We start from the raw sequence: 27,607 nt of genomic DNA, 5'->3' as shown, positions 1-27,607 counted from the left end.
CTGTTCATTGTAGCTCTGATGGAAACAACCTAGATGTCCATCAGATGATGAATGAATAATGAAAATGTGGTACATTTATACGATGGAATATTATTCTCTTATAAAAGCAAAATTATGAATTTTCAGATAAATTGATAGAGCAAGGAAAAAAATTATTCTGAGTGAAGTAACTGAGACCCAGAAGGACATAATATTGCAGGATTTTTTCTCATTTGTGAATAAGACTCTTCAGATATGTTTGTTTCTTTTGCAGTACCCACAGGGGTCATGAAATTAGTAAGAGGCTGTAAGTGGGCATTTAAGGGAAAGGGCAGAAAGATTTTTGAATAAAAAAATAATATAAGAGGTAGGTATCAAAATTCTGGATTTTTACCTAGAAAAGAAAGTAATAGTAAGCCCTTTGATTTGCATAGTATTGTAACTTACCAAAGAAAATGTGTAAGCTCTAAAATATTGCTTGTTCCTTCACTAGTTGTTCACTGTAACTTTTTGTCAGTAGTAAATTATTCAAAGACAAAATAAGATCATTCAACTTAATGCCATTCTATTTGCTATTACACCTAAAACTCCTATAATAGAATGTCAAGAAACAACATTTGACACAACACTAATATTTATACCACTAACTAGATTTTTAAAATTATTGTGATTTATAACCACTATCATCAAATATCTACCATCATCATCACTATCATTACCACTATCATAAACATCCTTGTCATCTCATCACCACCACTACCACCACAGTCAATACTATCATCATTACCACTGTCACCACCATCTTCATCACAACATCAGCACCATCACCATCATCAGCAACATAACGTCCTCACACCATCACCACTATTGCCAACATTACTACCACCACCATCATCATCACCATTATCACTATCAACGCTATCATTACCACCATCACCACTATTACCACCTTCATCATCCCACCATTTCCATCAAATCATCATCATTGTCACTACCATTGCTACCATGATTGCCACAGTCAGGTCCAAGAGTACCCATTGCCCTCATTGCCCCCTAAAAGAGCAAGTCCACTGACTTGATCCAAAATTGAATCTAGGCTCAGCTCAAGCTGCCCTATAGAAGCATTTTTGGTGGTTGGATAAAAGCCAGCATTCCTCAGGAACTTTTGAAATGGTTCAAGAAATCACTTCGCTTGCCTCTGGCTGAGAGGACATATATGGCTCTTCATTGACCTACACCTGTTGCAGCTATCAGCATATCCAAGTCCTGTTGGCCTACAGGCTCCTTGGTCCCTGCTCACAAATGCCTGTTATGCATTTCAAAGCCTGCACTAGTATCCTGGTCCCTCTCACCTCCAACTCTACCCTAAATTCCCAGGCTATTTTAGTTCACAGGCTTTCTGCCTCCCCAAATAACTTCTCTCTTTAAAACCCTCAAGATTATCCCCCCACCCCACCCCAACCCCATCAGCTTCTCTCTTCCGTCCATTTTGGTGGTTCCTTCACTGCACTCTTGAATACAATTTCAGTGTTAATCTGTTTTCTTTTGCTAGACCTGAGACGGGATAATATGTAAATAATATGTTCATAGTTTTGTACACAGACAGACCAAGATATGGTAGCCTCATCCATTTGACTTCTGGTGTTGCAGAGTATTTGATCACACTGTGAACCCTGAGATTGCATCATTTACTAGAAAAACCTGCTTCTATTTGTGGTGGGGCTCAGTCCTAGCATACATTTAATGCAAGAGTTTTCTGCTTGGATATTATAAGCAGGATTAAATAAAATCAACCTTATGTCAAGAGGCAGAGCAAGCAGGCAGTTGACAGGAAATAACCATAGAGAGTGAGAGGGAGTCAGGAGGACAGAGAGAGAGACACACAGGAAGTAGAAGGGAGGGATATCCGTTGGAGGAGTTTTTGAGAAGGGTAGGAGAAAACTCTTTCTGGGATAATGGCAAAGGAGGAAGCAGCTGGGTATGTTTTTTGCCTCCCTGACCTAGCATGTTTTCACCACCACATCTGGCTCTTGAGTCTTTATTCATAAAATAGAAGGATAGGGAGTTAGTAAAAACAACACTCTGGTAAAGATCTCATGGTAGATGGCATTTCAATGAGGGGTATACATACATACAGGAAAGAAAATCTTGACAAAATAGAAATAGGAAGGTGGGAGGAGTCATCCTTGCTCTTGTATTGTAATGGACTCTCAGGAGAACCAACAATGCTCTCACAATTACTACATTACTTCATTAATCCCTCTGAGAGACACTCAAAGACCTAACATTTTCCACTAAGCTACAACTTCAATGTTCTACTACTTCTGAACATCACAGTACTGAGGACCAAGTTTTCAACTCATGAATCCTTGATAAGCAGATTTACACCCTGTCCAAACAACACACTAACTTTATTTGTGGTTCACTGTTACCTATCTAGTTGGCAGCATGAACCCAGGACAGTGGAGCCTAAAAATGAGGTGGGCTAAAATCTCACGCAATAGCCCCCTTTATCCAGAGCATCAGACAATTTGTTTCCTTGGAATTATCTCGCAAGGTCTCAGATTTCTCCTCACACAGCTTCATTCTTGGATCATGTTCTGACCATTCACTATCTTATAATAATTTTTATTTATTTCTTGGCATTTATCACACCTTAAATTTTTCTTTGTTTTTAACTTGCACACAAAGCAGGTTTTCTTGCTTATACTGTAAAATAGCTGAGGGGTTAAAAACTGTCTTAGCTATCATTCCTTCCCTGGTGTGTTGTGTAGTGGCTGGGCAACAGTAGGTCACCAGTCAAAGAAAGCTACAACAATAATTAATATCAACTCTAACTTAAAACAAAGAAAACACCTAAATTACCTGTAATAAGAATTATCCTTTTATGTAGTTTGACATACTTTGTGAATCTTTTGCTTTGATACCCACAAAAAGACTGTTTAAACCTGTGTACACATGCAGATCCTACGGAGAACCTCTAACGAGAGTGACCTAGGCAATGTGAGTCAGAAGTGAAAAAAAAAAAAACCTGTCTATTCAAAAACATTTTTCACCTGTCAAAGATGAAATTCATCTACTCAAATTAGCTTTTAAGGCTAACATAGCATAATATCACAAAATCCAATTTAAAACATAAATACAAGATGACAGTTCACATATGAATTCATCTACAGACTGAACAAAGAGTGCTGGACAGCTACATTTCCGTTTGCCAAAGACTGATATGTTAGAAGACAGGAGGAAAAGGAAAGGCTGTATTGTCCATGAGGAGAAATAAGTCACTGCACAGGGAACATGAGACAGAAACAGAAAGATATAGATCCTTCACCCTCAATACCTTCTGGAGACTATGTAATCAAAACCTGAGACTATTTTTATATTTTTACCCTGTTTCAGTAAACATGTTTGAATGAACCAATTTATAACTTAAGAGGAGAAAGAGAAACAGGTCAGAATTGTTCACTCTTCAGTCCAGGGCTGAAAATGCTAAGAAGAAGTTAGCTCCTGGCTTTGAGTTGGGGAACATGGGGGGGGGGCGCTGAGGGAGCAGCAGTTAGGGTGGGAGATATGGAAGAGATGAGACAGCATCTGACAAAGACCACAGTGGAGGACTTGAAGAGTTTGATGCTAGTTGCTGACGGATAATCAACATGGACAGTGTTGTTCTTGCTTCCTGAGACAGTGCAGGTGATCACAAGATAAAGTAAAAGCCTTGTAAGTAAGTCAGCATTTAACAACAAGGGGCGCTCAATCTAGAAAGGGTTAGACACTTAAAGGATTTCCCCAAGAGACTGTATCAGAAAGTGTCAAGTAGCACAGAAATACCTGCTGGCTTAAGGCCAATCTTTTTAACCGGCGTGCTTAACCGGCATCCCCAACGTGTGCTGGCTGGAGCTGGGAGAAGAGAAGCACTTGGCTCCACTTCGTTCCCCCAACTGTCCCCTCACTCAGGTACCTGGCGCTTTCCTTGACTTTCATTCACAAGCTAGATTATAAGAACTAAACATCTCCGGTTTTCAGAACTCTGGTTTAAAAATATTTCCATTAAGAATAGTGAAGGGAAAGTTTCCGTTTACTAATAGTTATAGTGGAGTTAGAGAAATGAAACAGTGACATGTCATCTTGGCTGCACTAGACAAGATGAGAAAATGTGACGAATGCTATTATTCTTACATCTCACATAACCAGACTGACCCAAACGGACACTTCTTTTCAAAATGTGCATAAGAAAGACAGTAGCTCCAATGATCAAAGCTCATACCAAACTGTGGTTTAGAAATACTCTTATCACAGAATTACTCAGAAAAAAGACTATTAAGTCCAGAACTGTCATATAATCAGGACACAGATTTGTAATTGGATGTATCGACCAAACCTGGGGAGGAAGTTAAGCATGTAAAGGTGAAGCATACAGTGTTACCACTGAATAGACCAGAAAGGCTAGTGCTTATTTTAGGTGCAAAAAAGCCATGATTCCCACAACAACAGTAACTTAACTGGTTGAACATATAGTATATTATGACATGAAAGTTGACACCACATACAAAAATACTAAATACTACACACGCCTGAGGGGTTCTTATTACTACCACTGTGGGAGTTGTAAGTTCTGAATGGCGATAAAAATGGAGTCAGAACCAGCTGAACAACCTTGGATCAGGCCTTTATGGAAACCCTGTGCGCTCATGTACTTCACAAATCTTTATTGAGTGCCTAGTATGTGTAAAGCATTGTACTCGAGGCTGTGCAAAATTACGGTACCTGCCTCAAGTAGCTTATAAAAACTATATCCCCTGGGACCTAACCACTGGTTCATAACAAATGAGAGACTTCCTCATGCTCTGGCCAGGCAGTCTGTTCCACCTTTCCCAAATGTCATGTGCAGATGCTTATGATGTAGAAATGCTGCCAGAACCCATACCCAACTGCTAAGTTTAACTCTCTATTGCCCACTACTGTGCTACCCATAGTTAATTAAGCTTCATGTGTTGGTCTGTCATTTTTTTCTTTGCTTCCTCCCAACCCTTAAAATAGATCTTCGTTATTTAAAATTTTCTAAAATTCCCACTGTACTAAAGATACCCTTTAAAATATATCTATCCTGATCTCTACATGTTCAGATCTCCAAAAGGCATACATATACCACATGGCATTTCAACAAGTATCTATCATCTACCTACTTCCCTGCCTGCCTATGTCTAAATGCAAGTAAGTGTCTTAAAAATGGAATCAAATTGAGCATACCAGAAACTCATTTGCACTGGGTACTGGGTGCAACAGTCTGATCATGCTGAGTTGATGAAATCCACTTCAATACACTCTAGTCACTTGCACAAGACAGCTCAAGCTACAATGAACCTGATGGAAGGAAACACAGGAGAAGATTCTCTCCACCAACCCTAACCTTAGGAAGTTTCAAAGTCTAGGAGATGTCACAGGTAATTTATTAACCAAAGTAAAGAGTAGATCAATCCATAACTACATGCAGCATTTATGTAACTGTTGGGAGTTTGAAGAAGGAAAGAGAGAAAATAGAATGACAGAATCATTGTAAAAATGGTCATAGAAAACATATATGGACTCATACAGATCATTTCACAAATAATAATTTTATTTCATACAGGTTTTTTTTGAAACTTACAAAGCTCTTGTGTTAGGAATCAACCAGATGCTCAGAGAATGCTCAGAGAATGGAAATTCATTGACCTTGACCAAATCAGTTAAAATATTTCAATTTAAAATAAATGTCTTGAGTTGGGTGTCCTTTACAATTTCTTCTCTAGAAGCATTCTCTAACTACACATGCTTCCAAGAAGCATGACCCTTTCTTGTCTTCTTACACATATCCATCTCTCTATTAGTTCCAAAGCAGCTGGAATTTAATTATTCTCAAGGCCTTAAAATTTGCTTAACAAATAATAAATAATTTTTTGTTGAATTAATAATATTTTCCCACTATTTGAAAAATATTCATTTTCAGTGGGGCTAGTACATCCAAGGCCACTTATAAACTTTTGCCTAAGCCCAGGGGATAGATAAAAACAGAGTATACATAGGTTAAGGTAAAGAGAAAATGAAATAGAAATTTACAGTGACCCAAATTCAAAACTGAAGATGTATGCCAAAAAGAGGTATGGCATGCTCTGAGCATTGAAGGGAAGACAGATACATTTGACAGGGCAGGGCAGAACTCTGAAGGAGCTGTTTTTCCATAAAGAGGGATGGCACTTCAGAAGCAGAAACAGTGGTGGACACTCAAAGGCATGGAGGGAAGGAATTCCAGTTACTTTCTGAATGTGTTGTCGAGTTTAAGGAGAGGATTTAGAGTCTGAAGGAGAGATGGGGGAAACATTAACTTGTGGGAGATGGCCAGATCCTCTCATGATGTCGTCCCTGACTGGGAATCAGAAATTGTGTCAAGTAAATTCTCCAGCATCATGTTCAACAGGCAATAAAGTCAACAGAGAGCATTGGGGATCTGGTTCCTTAAAACCTTCAGCCTGGTCCAGAAGTATTTGTCTGCTCAGCATCTGGGTATTTTGCGTAACAAGGTTTAAAGATAGAAATGTGAAGAGTGCCATTACAGGAGGCATAGGACCTGAAGGCAAGGAGGAGCCCAGGAGAGAGGAAGAAATTCGGAAAGGAATTGGGCCAGCAGAAATGAATAGGGTATTGCAACCCAGGTACATCCCATGAATGCTGTAGAGGCTGGACAGATAGCTCAATAGTTAAAAATACATACAAATCTTGAGGAGGATCGGAGTTCAGTTCAGCACTCACATTCACTACTGCCTTGTAACTCCAGCTTCAGCGAAGCTGATGCCCTCTTTTGGCCTCTACAGGCATCTGCATAGATGTTTGTGTGCACAGAAACACACAGACACAAACAAAATTAAAAACCAAATAATAAATATTTCAAAAATAATTTTAAAAGAAATATGCTTGTTAGGATGAATAAACAGAGGCTGGTTGCCCGAGCTCCACCACTTGTTAATATATAGAGAGATATGCTTGCTACAGTGTTGTTAGAACTCTTAGTATAAGGCAAGTGCATACCATTGTTTGGGTAGAATGTGTTTGCAGGAAAGATGGCTTTAGCACACAATAGGCTGTTATGATGGGAAAGCCAAATATGTCAGTAAAAGTGGTAAATTTAAAAATAATAAAGTCACCAGGGATGATGAGCAAGTGCATCAGGATCATGACAGGGAAACCTGCAGAGATGACCACGTCAAACTAGTGGGAACTCATGAAAGTTGGATCAATGGCTGTGGAGCCTGTATGGGACTGGACTAGGTCCTCTACATGGAGAGACAATTGTGTAGCTTGATCTGCTTGGGGGGTCCCCTGGCAGTAGAATCAGAATCTATCCCTGGTGCATGAGGGGGGTTTTGGCGCCCACTACCTATGATGGGACACCTCGCACAGCCTTGAGGCAGGGGGAAAGGCTTGGACTTGCGTCTACTGGATGTACCTCTCCATGGGAGGCCTTGCCTTCTTGTGACCCCTGCCCAGGACTCTCAGATATACTGTGCTTGTCTTAAGTCATCCTTCTTGATTATCTTCCTTACCTGTCATGGAGATATACTTTCCATCAAGCATGCTCTGGCTTAGATTGGAAGCTATCAAGAAGAAAGTTGCACATCTTTGGCTACCAGTTTCTGGCAGGAGGAGGTACTGAGCTTAACTCAGCTCTGACTCAGATCTCTACTATGAGCTTGCAAACATCCACAGCTATCTCCATAACTGCCACACATCCCAGTAAAGGAGAAGAGGATAATAAAGCTGGAATATCCTTTTTGGAATATGTCTGAAGTGACTACAGCAGTCTCAGCTGCACCAAGCCCTTTTCCTGGATCAAAACTTCCTAATGGATGATCAATAAAACTTTCAAGAGACTATTTTGATTCCCAGGAGAAAACAGTCATTTCAAATCATTTCAAAGTATCCACTCAAGTAAACAAAAACCCATGCTAATTATAAAGACACTTTTACAAACTAATTTGATTGTGGGAGGCTTATCCCTTCTAAGAGGCCTATCCATTTCTAAACAGAAACAGAAGGAGTGCAAACTTCTAGGAAGAAGACAGAAAAACTCTCCTACTTATGACACCTTCAGTTAAATTTTCCAGGGACTACTGAGATCATGAAAGTATTCAACTATATCTGAAGTTAAAAGAGTAATAAAAATGTCAAGATGCTTCTAAAAAAAAAAAGAAAATGGATTGGAGAATAAATATATGGAAAACTGATAGCTGATGATACTGACATTGGTTGGGGTACAGAGGATAGGAGAAAACCTGGGTAAAACTGGGGACTGTCTCATTTCTTGAAAGGAGAAAGAAGAAACAGAATTAAAAATGGATGGAAGATTAAAAAACTCATCTTAGAAAGTTGGGGTTAAGAAAACCAGAACACAGCAGAATGATACATGCTAGTAATCCCAAAAGGCAGGAAACTGAAGAGAGAGAATTGCTATCTTGGGGTCATCTTGAGCTACATAGTGAGACTCTATTTCAAAACAAAAACAGAAATGTAAGCAAGCTACTAGGCAGCTTCAGGAAGCATGGCCAGTGGAGGTGAAATGTACTGAAAAGTGGGCTGACAATTGTTAGCAATAATATATCTTTCAAAATAAGTAAAGGAAAAGACATTGAATGATTCCACAGTAAAGAAATGAAAAATATTTGAGTGTATGGACATGTTAAGTATCTTGATTAGATAGGTATATACAATATTCACATGTAGCAAAATATCACACTATATCCATAAATATGTACAATTATTGTTTCAATTAAAAATAAAAAACTTCCTTTAAAAGAAGTACATTGAATAATATCCTACAAAAGACAGAAGTGGATGCCCACTTTCTTCTCATTTTCACAAAAACTGTAAGTCAGAAGTGAGCAGAAGTGGGTGAGAAGGTTTGAGAAGTGAACAGTTCATAAAAACAAAATCTTCTCATGTATATGGAGACTTTTCTGAACACCAACCATTGAGCTCTTTTTCTACTTGAACTGTTCTACTTAGTTCTCACAGTACCCATTTAGGTGGTCATTTTTAAATTTATTTTTGACAATTTTATACGTGTATACAACACATTCGTGTCACACTTATCCCTCCATCCTTTCTTCCTCTTGCTTCTATCATTATCCCCTGTTTCCACCACCACCCCAGTCTCCAGTTCACTTTTATGTCTTTTTTTTTATGCTTTGTGATGCATGGCATTCAACTAGGGCTACTGGCATGGGTGTAGGTGTGAAGCTATTCTCCTGGCATGAGTAGCTGCACCACTGAAGACAATTACTTACTCTTGTTTAGTAGCCTTGACTGCAATAAAATCCCCTGGGCAGGGCCCCATGATCTTCTCTCCCATCTGTGTCTGAGTGTTTACTGGCTCAGGCATGGGCAGGCCCTGTGTAGGCAACAATAGCTGATGTGAGTTCATGAGTGCCACAGTTATGTCAAGCCCATAAGACAGCATTTCACAACTCTCCTCTATGTTCTTGGCTCTTATTGTTTTCCAACACCCTCCTATTATGTTTCCTGCACTTTTAAAGGGCGGATACAGGTGTTTCATTTAATGAATGCTTAGAACTCAACAGTCATTTGTTCTCAGCAACTTGACCAGCTATGAGTTTCTGCATTAACGGCAAAGAGAAACTTCTTTGATGAAGGCTGAAGATAGCACTAGTTTATGGGTAGAAGCATAAATATTTCTGAGGCAGGGGCCAGTAAGATGGTTTAGCAGGCATTTACCACCAAGCCAAATAACCTGAATTCAATCCCTGAACCCATGTGGTGGAAGAAGAGAACTTCCTGCAAATTGTACAACCACATGTGTACCTTCAGTAACAAGAGCCCTAAACTGTAGGAGCGCATCATACTGAAGCTAAGGGAAAAGAAATCTAGAAGAAGGAACTACCTGCCAGAGCCAGATGGGGTGAGACATGGGACCACCAGTCAGTTGGTAGGAAAAGCCAATCTTGAGAGGTGGAGGTCCTGGAGAACAGGCGCTGTGACCTGGGGATGTGATGACCGGGACTTGGAAGGTACATGAGGTGGTAAGAGGCATGATGGAGAGGCACCAAAATGCTTCTTAAGGTTCCAGAGTGAGAGGAAGGAAAGCAAGGAAATTGGAACAGGCAGGGTAAGGGTTCGAGGTGAGGGTTTGGGCTTTATAACACCTGGCAGTGAAACAGAGCTTAGGATATTACAGAGTCCAGTGGTGCTGTCAGGGGACCTGCAGATGAAGAAGGGCTGTGAGGGTGGAGAACGCAGAGGCCTTGGTCATGTTTTCCTCATTTCTCAGATTTTCTGCCTCTTTTGTTCCCCTCTCTGTTTTGGCCACTCCCCAGTTTTGCATCTGTGTTGCTCCCTATTCTTTGAACTACTGTTCCATATATGAGAAGATTTGTTTATAACTCCATAGGGAGAGCTCAGCCACTTGAGAACACTCACTGATGATCAGAAAGCCCAATGCCCTGTAACAGTCAGAACACGAGGGTCTTCCTTCTGCCCCATAATTCTGTGTGGTGGATCAAACACAAAATGCTTAAGAGGTTTCATGAGCTTTGATCTCTCGTAAAAAGAAAAGGAAGATTCTGACTCAGTGTAAAACAGCAAATAGAGGGTTGACAGATGACTGAGTAAGTAAAGGCTCAAATGCCAAACCTGATAACCCAAGTTTGAACCCTGGACTCACATGGTGAAAGGAGAACACTGACGTCATCCAGTCTTCCTCTGACCTCCACAGGCACCACTGTGTGGCATGTGCATGTGCATATGTGGATAACACACACACACACACACACACACACACACACACACACACAAACACACACACACACAAATATGAATTGTGAATTGTAGCTGGAAGTTTTCCTGTGTCCTGCCTGGTCCTGCAGCTGCTCGAACCCAATTAAACACACAGAGGCTTATATTACTTACAAACTGTGTGGTCTATGGCAGGCCTCTTGGTAGCTAGCTCTTATATCTTAAATTAACCCATTTCTATAAATCTATACTTTGCCATGTGGCTTGTGGCTTACTAATACCTTCACGTCGTGCTTCCCTGGTGGTGGCTTGCAGCATCTGCCTTGCCTCTCTTTTCTCTTCCTGTCTGTCTGCTTGGATTTCCTGCCTGCCTCTAAGCTGCCTTGCCATAGGCCAAACAGCTTTATTTATCAACCAATCAGAGCAACACATATTCACGGCATACAGAAAGACATCCACAGCACTTCCCCTTTTCTTTTTTTCAAAAAGGAAGGTTTTAACTTTAACATAGTAATATTACATATAATAGAACAGTTATCAAACAAGAATCACAGTTACAATATCCAGTCCACTTATATTTGGCAAATTCAAAGAAAATATTTTATTTATCCTATATTTTTAATTAAACAGATAAGAGGAAATGCTATGGGATAATGCTTTTGTACACTGGTTTAACAAAACACTGATTGGCCAGTAGCAAGGCAGGAAGTATAGACAGGATAAGCAGACAAGGAGAATTCTAGGAAGAGGAAGGCTGAGTAAGGAGATGCCAGCCTGCCATTCAGGAAGCAGCATGTAATGACACACAGGTAAAGCCACAGAACATGTGGCGACATATAGATTAACAGAAATGGGCTGAGTTTAAGTATAAGAGCTAGTCAGTAGTAAGCCTGAGCTAATGGCCAAGCAGTTTTAATTAATATAAGCTTCTGTGTGCTTACTTGGGTCTGAGCAGCTGCAGATAGTATGAGACACAGAAAAACTTCCAGCTACAATGAATAAATGTAATTTTAAAATAACAAAACCATTGGTTCCTCTGTGCATGTGCACAACCCCACAGGTATACAATTTTGAAGATCTAATCCCAATTCTGATTGGTTTCCTTCAGGTGTTAGGCAAACTTCCCTTTATACAATTTTTGGAATCAAACTCAAATTTGCAATCTTGACTGCATGTTCACAATTACCATGGTAATTACTATGTATTCTTTTACAGATACCATCTCATATTATAAAACACTACCAGACTCCAATTTGAAACTTGGAAATGTAACTCTTGTGTATGGCACTCACCAAACAAATGAAACCAATGAGCATGTATTGTTCACTGATCCAAATTAAAATCCTGTTTCAACCTCTTGCCTATATTCCCTTTTCCTCATTTTGTTATACAGAAGGTCAAACATTTTATTAATGTGATAAATATATGTGTAGTCTTTGATACTGTGTTTAAAATTAAGCTGGCTTTAAAAAAGGGAAAAAATTAAAATGCTTTATTCTGATATTACTATTTCCCAGAATTTGGGAGTGCAGAAATTATCTAGTTACTCACTGGGCTTGCATTGCAGACAACTTGTTGAAACGAATAAGATAAACTCTTTCTACCAAGAATAATAGTTTAAGGAATTTGCTTTGAAAATAGCAAAGCATTCATACAGATTTATCTTAAACAAACTTAACAAACTTTATATATATATATATATATATATATATATATATATATATATATATATATATAATTTCTCCTGCTCTCTGAAGATGATGGTATCCCACTTAAGCTGTTCTCCAGCATTCCTTTCTGGTCATGTCTGGTTTATTTCGCTCTTATGCAGCTTAACATCTAGTCAGGTTAAATTACTGAAACACAAATTTTACAGGTTTTTTCAGTCCCCTTTGTCTTGTAAGTGCTGCTAAATAGGCCCTGTATTTAAGATTCAACATTTTGATGTGCTAAAGGTGTGTATCAGATACCTTGTTGGTGGCTCCTAAGTCAAATACGTTACATAATGTGTAAGAAACAATGAAAGAAATGTCTCACTTCTTGTAGACATCGCTGTGAAAATATAAAATGATAATTTTAAATATAGCATCATTTATACATTCTGCAATGAAACTCTGAGCAGAGTACCCCCAAGTTCCCCAAGTATATTGAGAGGAAATGAGTGGAACTAAGGCAACTCAAAGTTTCTGAGCCACTTGAAAGGGGTATCTCCCAAGCTAGAAGTTAGAAGAGGGCCGGCTGCCATAAGTTCTCATAGTCAACAATCAGTAAGCCTCTCAAAGCCAACAGCACCTCTGGAGAGATGCAAGCATTGTTAGGAAAAGTAATGGCAAGGGTTGAAAGGAAGATGGTGTATATAACAAGAGAAAAACCTGTGTGGTCTTTGGTAACTCTTTTCAACTTTTCACTCATTCTAAGACGGTTATGATCCATTTTCTCGTAAATGAAGGAAATAAAGAAGGAAGGAAAGAAAAGGAAGGGGAGGGAGATGAAGGTTTCTAAAGTCATCTGAACCTAACATACAGAAAGCCAAGACCTCCTTTCATTCAAACGCCCTTTGCTTAGCTTCTCAATCTGACAATATTCCATTAAGATGCCAACAGTACCCCTTTCCTGCAACACAGGCAGCAAGTATTTACACAGATAAAGGATGGAGAGAGGAGCTACAGTTCCCTGTTCCTGGCTTCATGCAAACGCTCTTCTCAGTCCCAAGAGGACAGATTCAGCACCACCTTGATTTCTGATAGGGTCTGACATCCCTGGTCCCCCATTTACACATGAGGATTTCATCTTTTCCATTGCAGCCTTTTCTGGAAAGAGACAGAAGTCCTGACTCCTCAGGCTACCTAAACTTTCCTCCAGTAGGCAGAGCCAAAATAAAACACACATATACAAGAAATCATGGTTATAATTGCATATTGAAAGCCACAGTTTTCATCAAGCCTTATAACATATAAGCCAAAAATAACTTCAGAAATTAAGGAGTGTTGTTTATTGTGCCTTAAAACTTTAATAAAATTTAACAAATGCATGAGGCACTAATTTTTTAAAATAATGAATACTAGTAATTTGTTACAAACTTGAATGACAGCTGGTGGGTCAGGGTAAGGTCTCCTATTCAAGTGGTCATAAACATAAGTTGAGGCTCTGTGCAGTGCTGTGGTAAGCCAATAATCAGGCAGATGCATGGGGGGGCAATGTGATCTTTTGTAGAACATTTCCCTTATAACTGTTTCCTGATGAAGATTTGTTCATCTGGGAAAGGAAGAATGCCACCAACAATACTAGAGGAAGAAACGTGCAAACAGATGGGAAAAGTTCCAAGATGTATGTGCACAAAATCTCTGCTGCCCTTTCTGCCATCTCAGGCTGTTCTGTGTGCATGCTAAATTCAGCCCCACTTCTTTCTCAGCTGGGTCCTTGCAAGAGATGGCATCAGTCTGCAGCTCAGAGCTTAATCATGACCACCTCCCTTCCCTTTGGTTCAGAGCAGTCATCGAAGGCAGGGATGTGGGTGTGGAGATGTGGCAGATGTGACAGAAGATCTATTATACATCACTGAATTACAGGCCAAAGGCACGAGAGAGAGAGAGAGAGAGAGAGAGAGAGAGAGAGAGAGAGAGAGAGAGAGAGAGAATATACCACGTACTACGTTCCCTTTGTTCCTTGTGAACTTTCAAAGCAATAAATATTTTGCTGAGGTTCATTTCAGGAAACCATTCATTGTTTTCTAACTGTATATTCATGGGCTCTGAAAATCTTAAGTTATTTGTTAAAGTTAAAGGAGGTATTTTGGAGTGAATTCTGTTAGCTCCTACATTCATAATACAAATGCAAAAAAGAAAAAGACTGAAGTTTTGTGACAATTTCAAACTACTAGATAGAGAAAAGAAGTTTTGTTCTCAGTTCTAATTCTGCCGTTAAGGTCACAGATACTTAAAGTGCTATTGACAGGAAGAAATGAAGTTAGGAGGAGGTGAGCAGAACAGAAGAAACCCTTCATCTAATTCAGTGTAAAAAATGGAACTGAAGTAAGAAATGAGAAGGCACAATATAAATCAACTTTTCAAAATTTAATTTAAGATAAATCTTTGGTGATGTCACATTGCCATAATTATTAATGATAGTAATAAAGACCATAATTAGGGCATAGACTAAGTATATATTAAGCATTAGACTTTCCATTGGCAGCACTTAAGGCCATGTTTTCATTTTGTGGTTTTGTGCATGATTAAGGTTTAGCAACCCTGACACCCACATTTTTATACCAAATTCTAACTTTGTCGTTTACTGCCCACTTGATACTGTCTTCTATGCTCAGCTTCCTGGTCAGGAAAACCAGGTAACTCACACCTATCTCACAGACCATCTGTGAGGATTAAACCATATTTGCAAAGTGTTTAACACCTGCTAACTCATCACTAATTCACAGATTATCATAAGTGCTCTTGATTGGAGATAGCTGAATATTTAGCCTTTTTCTGTTGTTTTCTAAAGGGTGTATGTGTGTGCGTGTGAGTGTGTGTGTGTGTGTGTGTGTGTGTGCACGCGTGAGTGTGCGCGTGCCTGCCCGTGTGAGTGTGCTATATGTGTGCAGGTGCTCACATAGGCCAGAAGAGAACATTGGATCTTCTGGACTTTGAGTTACAGGCAGTTGTGAGCTTTCCAAAGTGGGTGCTAGGAAGGGAATATGGACCCTTTTCTGGGTGAGAGACATTATTAAGTAGGATTTCATATATTCAACACAATATACCAGATTCTCTCTGAAAGATATGCACACACACATAGAATTATTTAATCTTCATTGCCTCAAATTTACATTACAATTGCCTATAAAGCTTTATTGATTGTTTAATGCTCAGGATTGAACACAGATTTGCATAAGTGAAGCAAACACACTACCACACACCCAAGCCTTGCAAAGCTTTAGAACAAATGCCAGTATTACCCAAGTACCACTTAGAGAAATCAAGTGGAAATTTCTGGAATTGGCCTCGCATATAGTCAGTAACTTTAAAGCCTTTCCCTGGTGGTTTCAGTGGCAGCCAGAGTTAAAACGAAGAAAGAGAGAACCATAAAACGACAGAAAGAACATCTGGTTTCGAATCTCACTTTTCCACTCATTAGCAATGTGGTTATAAAAAGAGTTCAACTGCTCGAGCCGGGCTCTACTTCCTCAAGATGAGAAGTGGATTCTAGAGCTGTGGCTGCCACCTGTGTCAAGGCTGACATTGTGATTTGCTGTTGAGAGCCTGCTCTGAGCTTGAGGAGGCAACAAACTGCTCTGAGGCTTACAAGTGAAGATGGTTGTGTGAAATCCAGAGTACTTATTCCTGGTGTCTGAGGGAGCACAGAGGAGGGGCAAATGTACATTTCTCCAATGGGCAGTTCAGAAAACCAATTTCCATAAATCTCTGCAGGAAAAACTGTCATGAGTAGCTCCCTACCACCCCTGCTCCCTGAAGATTTCATTATCTTCCAATTCACTTTTTTTTTTCATATTCACGTCATAACATGATTAAGATCTACAATCACAGAGATCCTAAAAAAATGTAAACCATAACTTCTAGCACATTCTCCTAAGTATCCAAGTAGCAGACATTTTGCCTACCTTACCAAAACACCAAGTTAGTAGAATGCAAATGGTAATTCTGATTATATTTTGGTTCAGTCTTCTCTCAACTGTATTATGAAATGTATAAGTCAGCGCTGAAAGATTGGTCGGATACAAAAATGAAATAAAGAAAATAGAAATCTAACTGGCAGCCACTAACGTGAATTTCTTCTTGTCTCCAGCTCACTAATGTAGGTACACTAACTGTGTCAAACACTGGAAACACCTCTGTGTCAATTATCTTCCTAAGGAGCAGTGAGACCCATGGTGGAGTGTAAGACGTGCACTATGATCAGCTGAGTGGCTGGCTTGGTTTTAAAGTCATAACATATCCAACTGAGAACTGGCTCCTTATACTTTCTTGTTCTTCCTTCCTTATTACTACATACAATACTGTGATCTTTATTGCTGTCTTAATTGGTTTGGATAGTCTACATGTAAATGATAACTATCTTTCACAATGCCATTAATCTACCTTTCATTTTGAATATTACACTTCATCATCTATCTTTATTAGGTTTTCTACTGCTGTGATGAAACACCATGACCAAAAGCAAGCTGGGGAGGAAAGGGTTTATTCAGCTTACACTTCCACATCGCTGTTCATCATCAAAGGAAGTCAGGACAGGAACACAAACAGGAGAGGAACCTGGATGTGGAAGCTATTGCAGAGGCCAGGGAGGAGTGCTGCTTACTGGCTTGCTCAGCCTACTTTCTTAGAGAACTCAGGACCTCCAGCCCAGGGATGGAAGAGCCTACAATGGGCTGGGCCCTCCCCCATCAATCGCTAATTGGGAAAATACCTTACAGCCACATCTTCTGGAGGCATTTTCTTAAGTAAGGTTCCCTCCTTTTAAGAATGGCAGAAGCAGCCGGGCAGTGGTGGGGCACACCTTTAATCCCAGCACTCGGGAAGCAGAGTCAGGCGGATCTCTGTGAGTTCAAGGCTAGCCTGGGCTACCAAGTGAGTTCCAGGAAAGGCGCAAAGCTACACAGAGAAACCCTGTCTTGAAAAACCCAAAAAAAAAAAAAAAAAAGAATGGCAGAAGCAGTGGTATGGAGCCAGCAGGAGCCTAGAAGACAAGCTGTGTGTGCTGCAGAGGGCAGAGCTGGAGAAGTGACCCAAACTCCCGGGAGGAGCCAGAAGATGGTGAATGAATCCCAAATAATAAGACACTGAGTTATTTATACTATCAGAGTTTGGTTTTGCTTGGTTCAGGTTGTGACTATGCCCTGATTCTTCCCTCTTGAAGAAGGTGTTTAATTTAATTTTGATTTTTACAGGAGCCCACAACTGAAAGACTTTGAACTTTTAATAGATTTTGGATTTTTAGAGAGATTGGATATTTTAAAGAGATTGAAATTTTAATGTGTTTGAAGTTATAAAGCCTGTGGGAATTTTGAAGTTATTTATGTTTTTAATGTGAGATCTTGGGGATGAATAAGAAAGGAAAGGTAACTGGGCTATGGTGACTCATACCTTTAATCCCAGCACTTGGAGGGCAGAGGCAGGCAAATCTCTGTGAGTTCAAGGCCAGTTGGGTCTACAAAGTGAGATCTAGGACACCAGAACAGCCAGGGCTACAAAGCACAGTGAAACCTTGTCTCAGAAAAACAAAACAAACAGAAAGAAAAGAAAGGTGTGGTTTAGAGAAGGTGTGTTTGTGGTAAGTTGACAATGGATCAGCTGTGCTGGGTGGTCTAATGTCAACTTGACACATAAACTAGAGTTATCTGAAACTGGAGAACTTTAATTGAGAAAACGCCTCCATGAGATAAGGCTGTAGTTAGTGAATGATGGGGGAGGGCCCGGCACATTGTGGGCTGGAGGTTCTGGCTTCTATAAGAAAGCAGGCTGAGCAAGCCATGAGCAGCAACCCTCCATGGTCTCTGCATCAGCTCCTGCCTTCAGGTTCCTGCCCTGTTTGATTTCCTGTCCTGAATTCAATGATGAACAGTGATATAGAAGTATAAACCAAATAAATCTTTTCCTCCCCTATTTGCTTTTGGTCATGATGTTTCATTATAGCAATAGTAACCTTAACTAACACACCATCTCTTAGGAAGGGCCGTGTATGAGTTCTTTAGGGAAAGCAAACCCCACTTAGAAGATTCCAAAAAACCTTTGTTTAGACTAATTGATAAGAGGACTTATTTTTAAATAACGGGTGCTCAGCAAGAGAGTACTGAATATCAAGAAAATGGAATATTACACAAAAGGATGTAGATTTAGAGTCAGGCATGATGACACATGCCTGTGTACCCAGGTTTTGGGGAAGCTGAGGCAAGAGTATCATTTGAGCATAGGAGTTCAAGGAGACTTTGCCTTTTTTTCTAATGCAGATCTATTTTTAAGCAATATGTGGTATTCAATATATGCTTATAAATATATGCAATCAGTTGCAGAACTCCGTAAATATGAATGTACTCCAGTAGTACAAATATTTCCTATTCTTATATATACATGGAAACTTTCTGGAAAGATAAATAAGAAATTGTTAATGAATATTAGTTTACAGAAAGAGAAATAAAGGGTACTTTGCTTTCCAATTTGTATAGTTCCATCTTATTAAAATTGTCTCCCAAAAGTATGCTTTATTCTATAATTTCTTAAATGCACTAAGTAGCTCATCTCAATCTTGTATGTATCTAAACTTTGTTCATCTCTGTGATGCTGTACTCTCTTCCTGTTCAGGGGAATTATAGAAAAGAGAAAACAATCCCAGCTTGCATGTTGCAGCACTCATAGGAAGTAGCTACACGATGGATGGAAATGTATTGGGAGACAAGCCTGATTTTATGAGGTAGTGGGATGGGATAGTCATCATCTTTTGTTCTAGTAACCAGTGTGCTCAAATTTCAACTTGGAAAGCTTGCAAGGTGATTCTACGTTCTCTTCAACAACTTAGTTGAGAAGCGTGTTTTAAAGTACAAACCTAACATAGTTTTTGCATATATTAAATTTAAAAGAGGCTTAAAGCACCTTCAGACAATTAGAAGTTAAATAATCAAGCATTTCTAAAATCCTTAGTGTGTATGGTGCACCTGTGTGCCCACGTGTGTGTTCATGTGTTCATGCATATGTGTGTGTATGTCGTTGTGTGTATGCTAACTGGATTGCCAAATTGACCTGTTTTCATTCTTACATTTGAGAATTGGAAATCTAAATATGTTTAATCACACACACTAAAAAAAGTTTTCTATAAATAAATCACAATTTTAGCACTTGAATATAATTCTCTACAACAGAACAAATATGATTGCTTTGGACTTAAGCATGGTTATCTTTTGTTCCTATAAACCTTTGACTATAACTCTAGGCATCTTTTGCATTAGCAGTATCAGAAATGTGCTAAGAAATAAATCCAAGAAACATAGAGTTCACACTATTAAAGAACATTTTGAAACTGAGAAAATGAATGCAACAAAAGTCTACTTTTAAGGTTATAGACACCTCCTAAACATAAAAAAATAGAAAATTTCAAACTTGGGGTTTTTATGTTGCAGCCAAATTTCTACAAAACCTCCTATTTTTCCCAAATTCTGACCTGGGGCACTTCACCCCCCAATCATCACTTGTGCCTTCCATTCAACCAGCATCTTGTCAAATCTGGCTGCAAGATTAAGTTTCCCAATTCAGAATTCAATATTGTAACCCTAAGGATATAAGATCCAAGCTGGAACATTCTGTTTTTTTTAAAAAATGGATAAAATTGTTTCAGCCCAGAGACCACAGTTGGCCCAGACCGTAATGATGTATCGTCAGGACTGACACTAAGTGAAATGAGTTTGATGTTCTTGGCTTAACTTGTGCACATTAAGCAGCATTTTACATTTGTCCCAACTCTCAACCTTTTGGAGGAGAGGTTGAAGGAGTCTTATGTTCTTGTGTTATGTAAGACTTACAAAATTAACAAGCTCTGTCAGAGCAGTTTGGTCTGCCGTGGTGTAGCTTTTTGTGTTTTTCTCCATTCCTGTCCATGCTGGCCTTCACTTTGAGAGAAATAGAGCTGAAGATCTAAAGATTTCTTTTCCCATATGTCTTCAGTGTTATTGAGGCTCCTGGTATTCATGCTTCTGTTTCTATATAATACTTGCTTCTCTTTCTTGGAAATAATGCATTTTATTTAAAAAAAAATGCATGTGAATTCTGCACCAAACCTCTTAAGCTTAAAAGGAGCCTTACACTCTCTATAAATGATGCACTTTGTTCTCTTCAGGAGAGTTTGCCTGAGTTCTGATGAGTGCTAAAAATCTTTCTTTTAAGGGACATTTAAGCTTTTCAAAATACATCTGTTTAAGTCTCTCTCTGAGCATTGGAAAAAATAAGTTTTCTTCTTAAAATAGTTTCTAATATTCATATAAAAGCAACACTGACACAATATTAAGTCCCAGAAACACCTATGTGGTAAGTTGCTACTTCAGATCTTTGGAACACTGGTCAAACTCTTGTAAAAAATGCTCCAAGGCTGTCTGAAAGTGTCCTTTAATTCTGAAATTCACATATGACAAGAACACGGAGAGAGCTGTTTTCCTTTAATCTCCCTTTGGAGATTTTATTTGTCTTAAATTATTTTCACTGTCTATGATCCTAGTTACAAAGTCAGCTGAAGTAAAATTATGACCTTAGAAGAAACACGAAGGAAGCAAATGTGTTGGTGGGTTTATTTGCTATGCTTGAGTAATTCTCTCTCCTTCCAGGGTCCTTTCTGCCTGGGCAGCCCACTAAAACTCACTGTTCATTTCTTACTCAGGACTCTGACTCTGGATCACAGTGCAAAAGAACAGAATGGCTGAAAGACATAAGACAATGAAAGAAGAGAGCAGAGGGCCCGAGCAATGCTCTGGAGTGAATTACCCGTCTCATTAAAGGGGTTCGCACATTCGTTTGCGTCTTTGGTCCCAGGAATGGAGAGCTGGTGATTACATGGGTACATCTTTACCCAGGAGCAACCTACCCCTCAAAATAGGTGGAATTTATTATGTTGATTCTTTGCCCCCTGACCCCAGGTCCTCTCGTTAAAAAAGGGCTGCCAAAGACAGTGGTGTTGCAGTTCACTGGAATCTGAACCCAGTATCAACAGCTACTCTGTCTGGTGAAGAAAGAGTCCTTCCTATCATGGGAGATTTAAAGCTGGTGAAAAAGCAAAAGCAATTTTCCAAAGACCAACTGGTTGGAAGAATAAAGTACCTTACTAAAGAAAACCTAGCAATGACTCTTCAATATAAATAATTAAAGATGCGTTCATTGTCTTACTGCTGTTATTTGCATTTTTATTTACAAAATATTAATTCTGAAATAACAATATGGTCATGTATGCATAAGATAAATAAAATTAACACAAGCTTAGGTTAACCCAGGAAATGAAGTTACCAGGTCAAAGCTAAACAATTTTCACCATCATTGACTCACACTGTGAGATGGGAAGAAGAAAAAGATGATGGGAAGAGAAATGGACCCTTCCTGAAATGTGATGCTGGTGCCTTCCTTTAAATACGGTCCTCAAAGTGAGACTCAGAAGATACGTGTAATGAGGAAAACTGATAGAAATCTCCAGTGTAACCTCAGACGAGCTCAAGACAGTGTGGCTCAGTAGAGCTCTTTCCACGTGCTCAGCAAACAAGACGTGAGTTGGCCACTTATCCCACTTGAACACACTAAATCTATTAAAAGGAGGAAGGAAGGTAAAAAGGAAAGAAAGGGAGTGGGAGGGAGAGAAAAGGAGAGACAGAGGGAAAGGAAACGATAACGCTGGCTTCAGTTTCTATTTAGAACAGCTATACAGCTTTTTTAACCATAAATGCAAATTAATTTAAAAGTAGTATAATTTGTATTTTCTATCGATGTTCAATTTATGGCCAATATTTGCCTTTCCCCCACATTGTTTCTGTGTGTCTGATCCTTTTATCTTTGCATTTTATTTCCAACTTTACTTTCTGCTCTTTCAAATGTAATGAGAAAGCAAGGGCTTACACAGCACAACGCAGTGAAAAGTGACATTTTCCCACATTTGCAGGTATGTTCAAAACGAATTCTGATGCCAAAAAGAGAAAGACGCTTTAAACTGCTTGGTATTGTGCAGTTTGCCCAGTAAGGCAAGTCAGTGGAAAACGTCTTCCTTCCCTGACCTCCAGCCAGCACTCAAGATTTAGCAGGCAGCTCACCACAAACTTTTTTCCTCATGCTCATTTCACTTATTATCACTGCACTGATAAAATAGCTTCATAATTTACATGTCCACTTCAATCTTAAAATATTCAAAAGGCAATAAAAATCGAGAATACCAGACAAGAATCACCTAAGCAACATTAGGCTGCCTTCTAAATTTGTATCTAATGAAGCGTTGGACAGCAATAAGAAGGACATAGACAAGTTCAATATTAGTGAATCTAGCACTGTTCTGTACCTGAGGAAAATCTTTCATTAAGTTGTATTTTACTAATAACACACTAACCACCTATAGCACCATGGGAAGTGTATTCTCAATTAAATTTGAGTAATAATAATTTCATATCCTGAAATGTATCATTTATTGAAGCAATATTTAGGTTTCAAAAAATGTCATTCAGATCCAAAGGACTATTACTGACATATATGGAAGTCATATTCAGCTTGTGTAAAACATGGTTAGGGGAAGTCCCAATGTTTAAATTGTATATATTTGTCATGAAAGTCGGTCCAAGCACACTGAGGACAACGTGCATGCCATTTACTTGCTACTAGGATCTTCTCCCTTGGCAACGTCCATCTCATGCTAGCTTGAATGTGCTTCAGGCAAGCAGATTATTTTTAGTACGACATTGGCTATTTTTCCAGAACAAGGAAAGATGTAAATAAGTCTATGTTTTAGTTGTTTTGATACTAAACCATGACTTTTTGCTTGTTTTCACACCAGAATGTGAAAGTGAGAGAGTGTGTACTACCCCAAGTCAATGCAGGACACACAGCAACAACAGCCCCTCTGAGCCTTAACACAGGCTTCTAATGTGCAGCCGTGAAACACTGCAAACTGCATAAATCAACTTGAAAAAGGATCTATTTTATAGGGAAGGAAAACGGCAAATACTTTAGAATGCCCTTCCAGTGGTGTGAAGATAGAGAACAGTTGTTGTCTTCATCCCTCTGTATTCTAGCAATGTCCTCTAGAATTGCACCCACCACCCAGTTATTTCTCTATTACTGGCAAACTCTTAAATATGCTTAATAAACACTTTTAAAGACATCTAATTTGCCTTACCTGTTGTTTTTAGTACCTAATTCAACACCATCTATTGGTAATATTTGCACAATAGTCTGTAAATTTGTGCTGCCAGCCCAGACCCTCGGGGCTGCACATCAGGATGGTAGATCTCTCAGTTTCTCTGGGGCACAAAGTGCCAGAAGTATTAGACATAGTGACCAGTCTCTATGAGATGAGCAGAAAACAAAATAGGAAAAAAACAGTCTGCAATTCTCATGGACAAATCTGTCACTCATAAGCACAGGTTTACAAAAGAGAAAAGATGAAGTAAACATTTAATGACCATGGAGATGGATATTTAAGCCTTTGTTTTTAAATGATAATTTGAGCCAACAGGACAAAACCTCCTAACTGCTGAACTTGAATTTATTTGAAATTATATGAAGGATAACAGTCCAATCTTTGGAACAAGGGTTTGTTTAGGGAGCTTGCTGCAGATAATTAGTATCAAAAATCTGATTTGATTTCTAAAAAATGTATGAATGAATTGAGTTTCTTGGTCTTGATATACTAGGCAGAGAGCTTGTTCTTCCAAGTCTAGACTGCTTAATTGCTTGCTTGAGGGAGGGAAAATCCTGGGGGAGAGGCATAGATGAGCAATATCTGCTGTGTGAAGCCAGAACTCTCCCAAGCTAGTCATGCCTAGTAATGCAGAAAGGTCTGGTCTTCCCTCAGTTCAAGTGACCATATACATATTTGATCCTAGAGCTAAATGAAAAAGAAAAGCAAAAATGACCGTATTTCATAGGAACCATTCAGTATTTTGAACGGAAAACATAGCTCGAAACTGTGTATTTCCTTCCCCCAGCCAAAGCCATTTAGAAACATGAATCAGAACAGGAGGGAGGCAAGACGGAATCCACCAGCATGCATTCCAGAAGAAGAAGCAAACATTTGCATTATCAGGCGGGACCGTCCGCACCTGCTGAACAGGTCTTGGAGGATATTTAGTCAAGGGCTTGAAAACAAAGCCTCTCCTGCTGGCTGTGGGGGACTGCAAAGTAATTTCTTTTCTCCTTTTTCTTTTCCTTATGTTACAAACAATCAGTTGAAGAAACGTCTTATCTGCTCTGTAATAGTTAAAATGAATCAATTTCAAGTGTTGACCACTTCTATTTTTTGTCTTCATAAACATGGATCAATTTAGACTTTCACAGTATATATGAAAGACTGTATGGTGTCTCTCCCTCCCTTTAAATAGTGCTTCAATTTCAAATTCAAGAAACGAATATTTCAGTGTGTACCTTTGAGCACTGAAATTCTTATAATCTTCAAAATAACCACTTCTATAATTTCTATTTCAACAAAAAGCATGGGTTTTTTAAACAAATAATTTATGAGAAACAATGCCAGAAAATGCAGTTATTTGGATGCAACTATTTACAAAGTATCCATAACAAGTCATTAGCATTAGTATGGTTTCTGTACATAGACCTCAGGAGATTCCTGGGGTGCACACAAGACACAGCTAAGGAATAAGCACATGTACTTAAACCCTGACAAATCATAAGTCTTGCATTTGTAAAATACACCCTGGTTCATCTTTAGCGGTACATGATGGAGCCTTTTAAAAGTATACACATTTACAATTGATTTCCTATAAAAAAAACTTAAATAACAAACTAAAAGTATTCCTTCTGATTTTTTTTCACCAGAAACATATGCAAAAGGAAATCAGATTAATTTTGCCCAGTACTATGCACCATAACTACTTCATGGAGAAATAGTATATACAACTGAAGAAAAGTTTTATTAAACAGGACAAGACAGCTGTCATGGGTTCAAGTTTTAATTATATACAAAAATCTACTATAGCAGATATTTATTTAATTCCCCACTACAAAAGTATTTTGGCTCCAATTGATATACTTTTCTGTCAGCAAACACTTACAATACAGCAGGTATTGGCAGCACCTAGAATTAGTTGCATATTTTCTACTGACAAATATATGAACACAGCCTTCACTTTATAACGTGCCAACAGAATAAAAAAAACCCTCAAAGTTTAAAAGAATGATTTCTTTTTCTGTTCAAACAAACATATACTTCTTTTAAAATAGTGTGAGCACGTGGAAATATGGTATTATGTATCTGACATTTCCCAACTAGAAATGCATTGTGAGGCATGCTGGTATTAATAAGCTATGTACCTTCAGCCTCCTGAAGTGCTTTGCTATAATTTGTTCGAAAACAGAGTGAGAAGGTATATAACTACTGTGTAATTAACATACAGCAAATACATTGTACGTCTTCACCTTGCTAGCTTGCCTTGACTGGAAAGTGTGCAAAAATAAAAATCCCAAAACTTTTTAGAGTTCATAAATATTCGTAACTACGTTCTGATTTATGAGCTAACAATTCTTAAGCAAGCATAGAGAACTTAGAGAAAATTTTAGCAAAAAGCACATTTAAAAGAGAAACTGCATATATTCCTTTTTTGCGCACCCCACCCCCATCGCCCTCCCTCCAGCAGGGCACTGTCATTCCTTTCGGTACTTCAGTTATCAGAAGGCAAATGAAAAGACAATGGTCCTTTCCTCCTCTCATTTAGCCTACAACGCAAACATTTAAGCACAAACATAAAGTACCTACTTAACAGAAAGCACCAGACAGAGAGAGCAGGACTCACTGACCCATTTGGAAGACAAAGACGACAGAACAGCAAAGCTCTAAAAATCAGCTTGTGAGGCCTCTGAGAGATATTCTTCTGGCATTTCATCACAGCAGCCCCAGACCAGTTCACCTCCCTGGATACAGAGAGGAGGAACTAAATAGAGCTGTTTATTAAAGCTGGTGTGCTGGATTGCATTAGGAAGCGCGGGCAGGCCACCTGGACCTTTCAGATTGTGGCGGTGTTTAATTTGCAGCCTGCCCCTCTGCAGCAGAGGAGGCGACGGCTACTACTACATTTACCAGGCTCAGTCACACACCACCGGGGCTAGAAGTAAAGGCACTTGTATTTGTGTACTTATATTTTCCATATAGAGGAAGAGAGAAGAGTACAATCCAAATAAAAATATTGAATAGCACAGTAAAAAAAATCGTAACTACTGCCTATGAAGCATGGCACTTTATTTTCTTTTCATACTTTATTTTTTTTCCCAGAGATCACAATCTATGCAAGAAAAAATAAATAAATTCTTAAAATGAAAGTTTTTCATATTCAGCCCAAGTCATAAATTTGCTATGCTCTGTGAATTTCTTGGTGGTGGTTTTGTTTTGGTTTCTGTTTAAGAGCATCACACTGAAGTTTCCAGCTGAGCTTCCCTAGCCAGATTTAATGGGCGCCTTTTGCCTTTCGCACCTTCAGCACTACGCTGGCAGGTAGCTGAAGACACAGATAGAAAGATGGTACAGTAAATATGAATTATGTGAATCATATGGTGAGACCCTTGTGGAAAGGGGGGAGTTGAGAAATGGCTGACTCCATACCTGACCAATTACAGCTTGCATGGTCCCCGTGTCCTGCTGCGCTGGGAGATCGCAATCCATCATACGTTGTCTTTGAAAAGGAGAATGGGGGTTTCTGGCATGCATCTGTCAATCAACTTCTGCACTCACAACCATCACCAAAAGCAAGGGGGAAAAAAGTCAAGCTGCTCCACCAAATAGGATGAGACTGTCATGTGACCTCCGGCAGAGACGCACACACATTCACTACCTCCATAGAGCGTAAGAATTTTCTGTAGATATGAAATGACATTGACAAATATCCAATACCAAGTAAATAAAGTGAGACAAACAGCTATTCACCAAAGACAAAACGTTAGCTGTAATCTTCTGCTAAAGGCATATCAAAAATAAAAATGTGAGGATTCTTTTTAATGCTCTAGAAATATATTTGAAAACAAAAAAATAACTTTCATGTGATAATTGAGTCTTTTTACAACATAAATTTTTAAAATAATAATTCATTGTTGGGCCTCTCTTAAGCTGCCCCTTGTAACTTTATTTTTAAAACTTCTAAATGATCTTTTGACAATATGCAGTGATC

At 38.9% G+C, this 27,607-nt stretch overlaps 1 protein-coding gene across 1 annotated transcript in view; it reads right to left on the bottom strand.

The window, feature by feature from the left end:
* The window catches only part of Pou6f2 (POU class 6 homeobox 2), a 496,744-nt gene extending 469,594 nt beyond the window's left edge, over positions 1–27,150 (bottom strand). The window contains exon 1 of the mRNA XM_059262396.1: positions 27,046–27,150. Within this exon, the coding sequence (XP_059118379.1) occupies positions 27,046–27,150 (105 nt within the window). The remainder of the gene's footprint in view (positions 1–27,045) is intronic.
* Positions 27,151–27,607: the final 457 nt, after the last annotated feature.

Source organism: Peromyscus eremicus, chromosome 5 (genome assembly GCF_949786415.1).
Source record: "Peromyscus eremicus chromosome 5, PerEre_H2_v1, whole genome shotgun sequence".
NCBI lineage: Eukaryota > Metazoa > Chordata > Mammalia > Rodentia > Cricetidae > Peromyscus > Peromyscus eremicus.
This window is presented reverse-complemented; position numbering and strand designations above follow the sequence as displayed.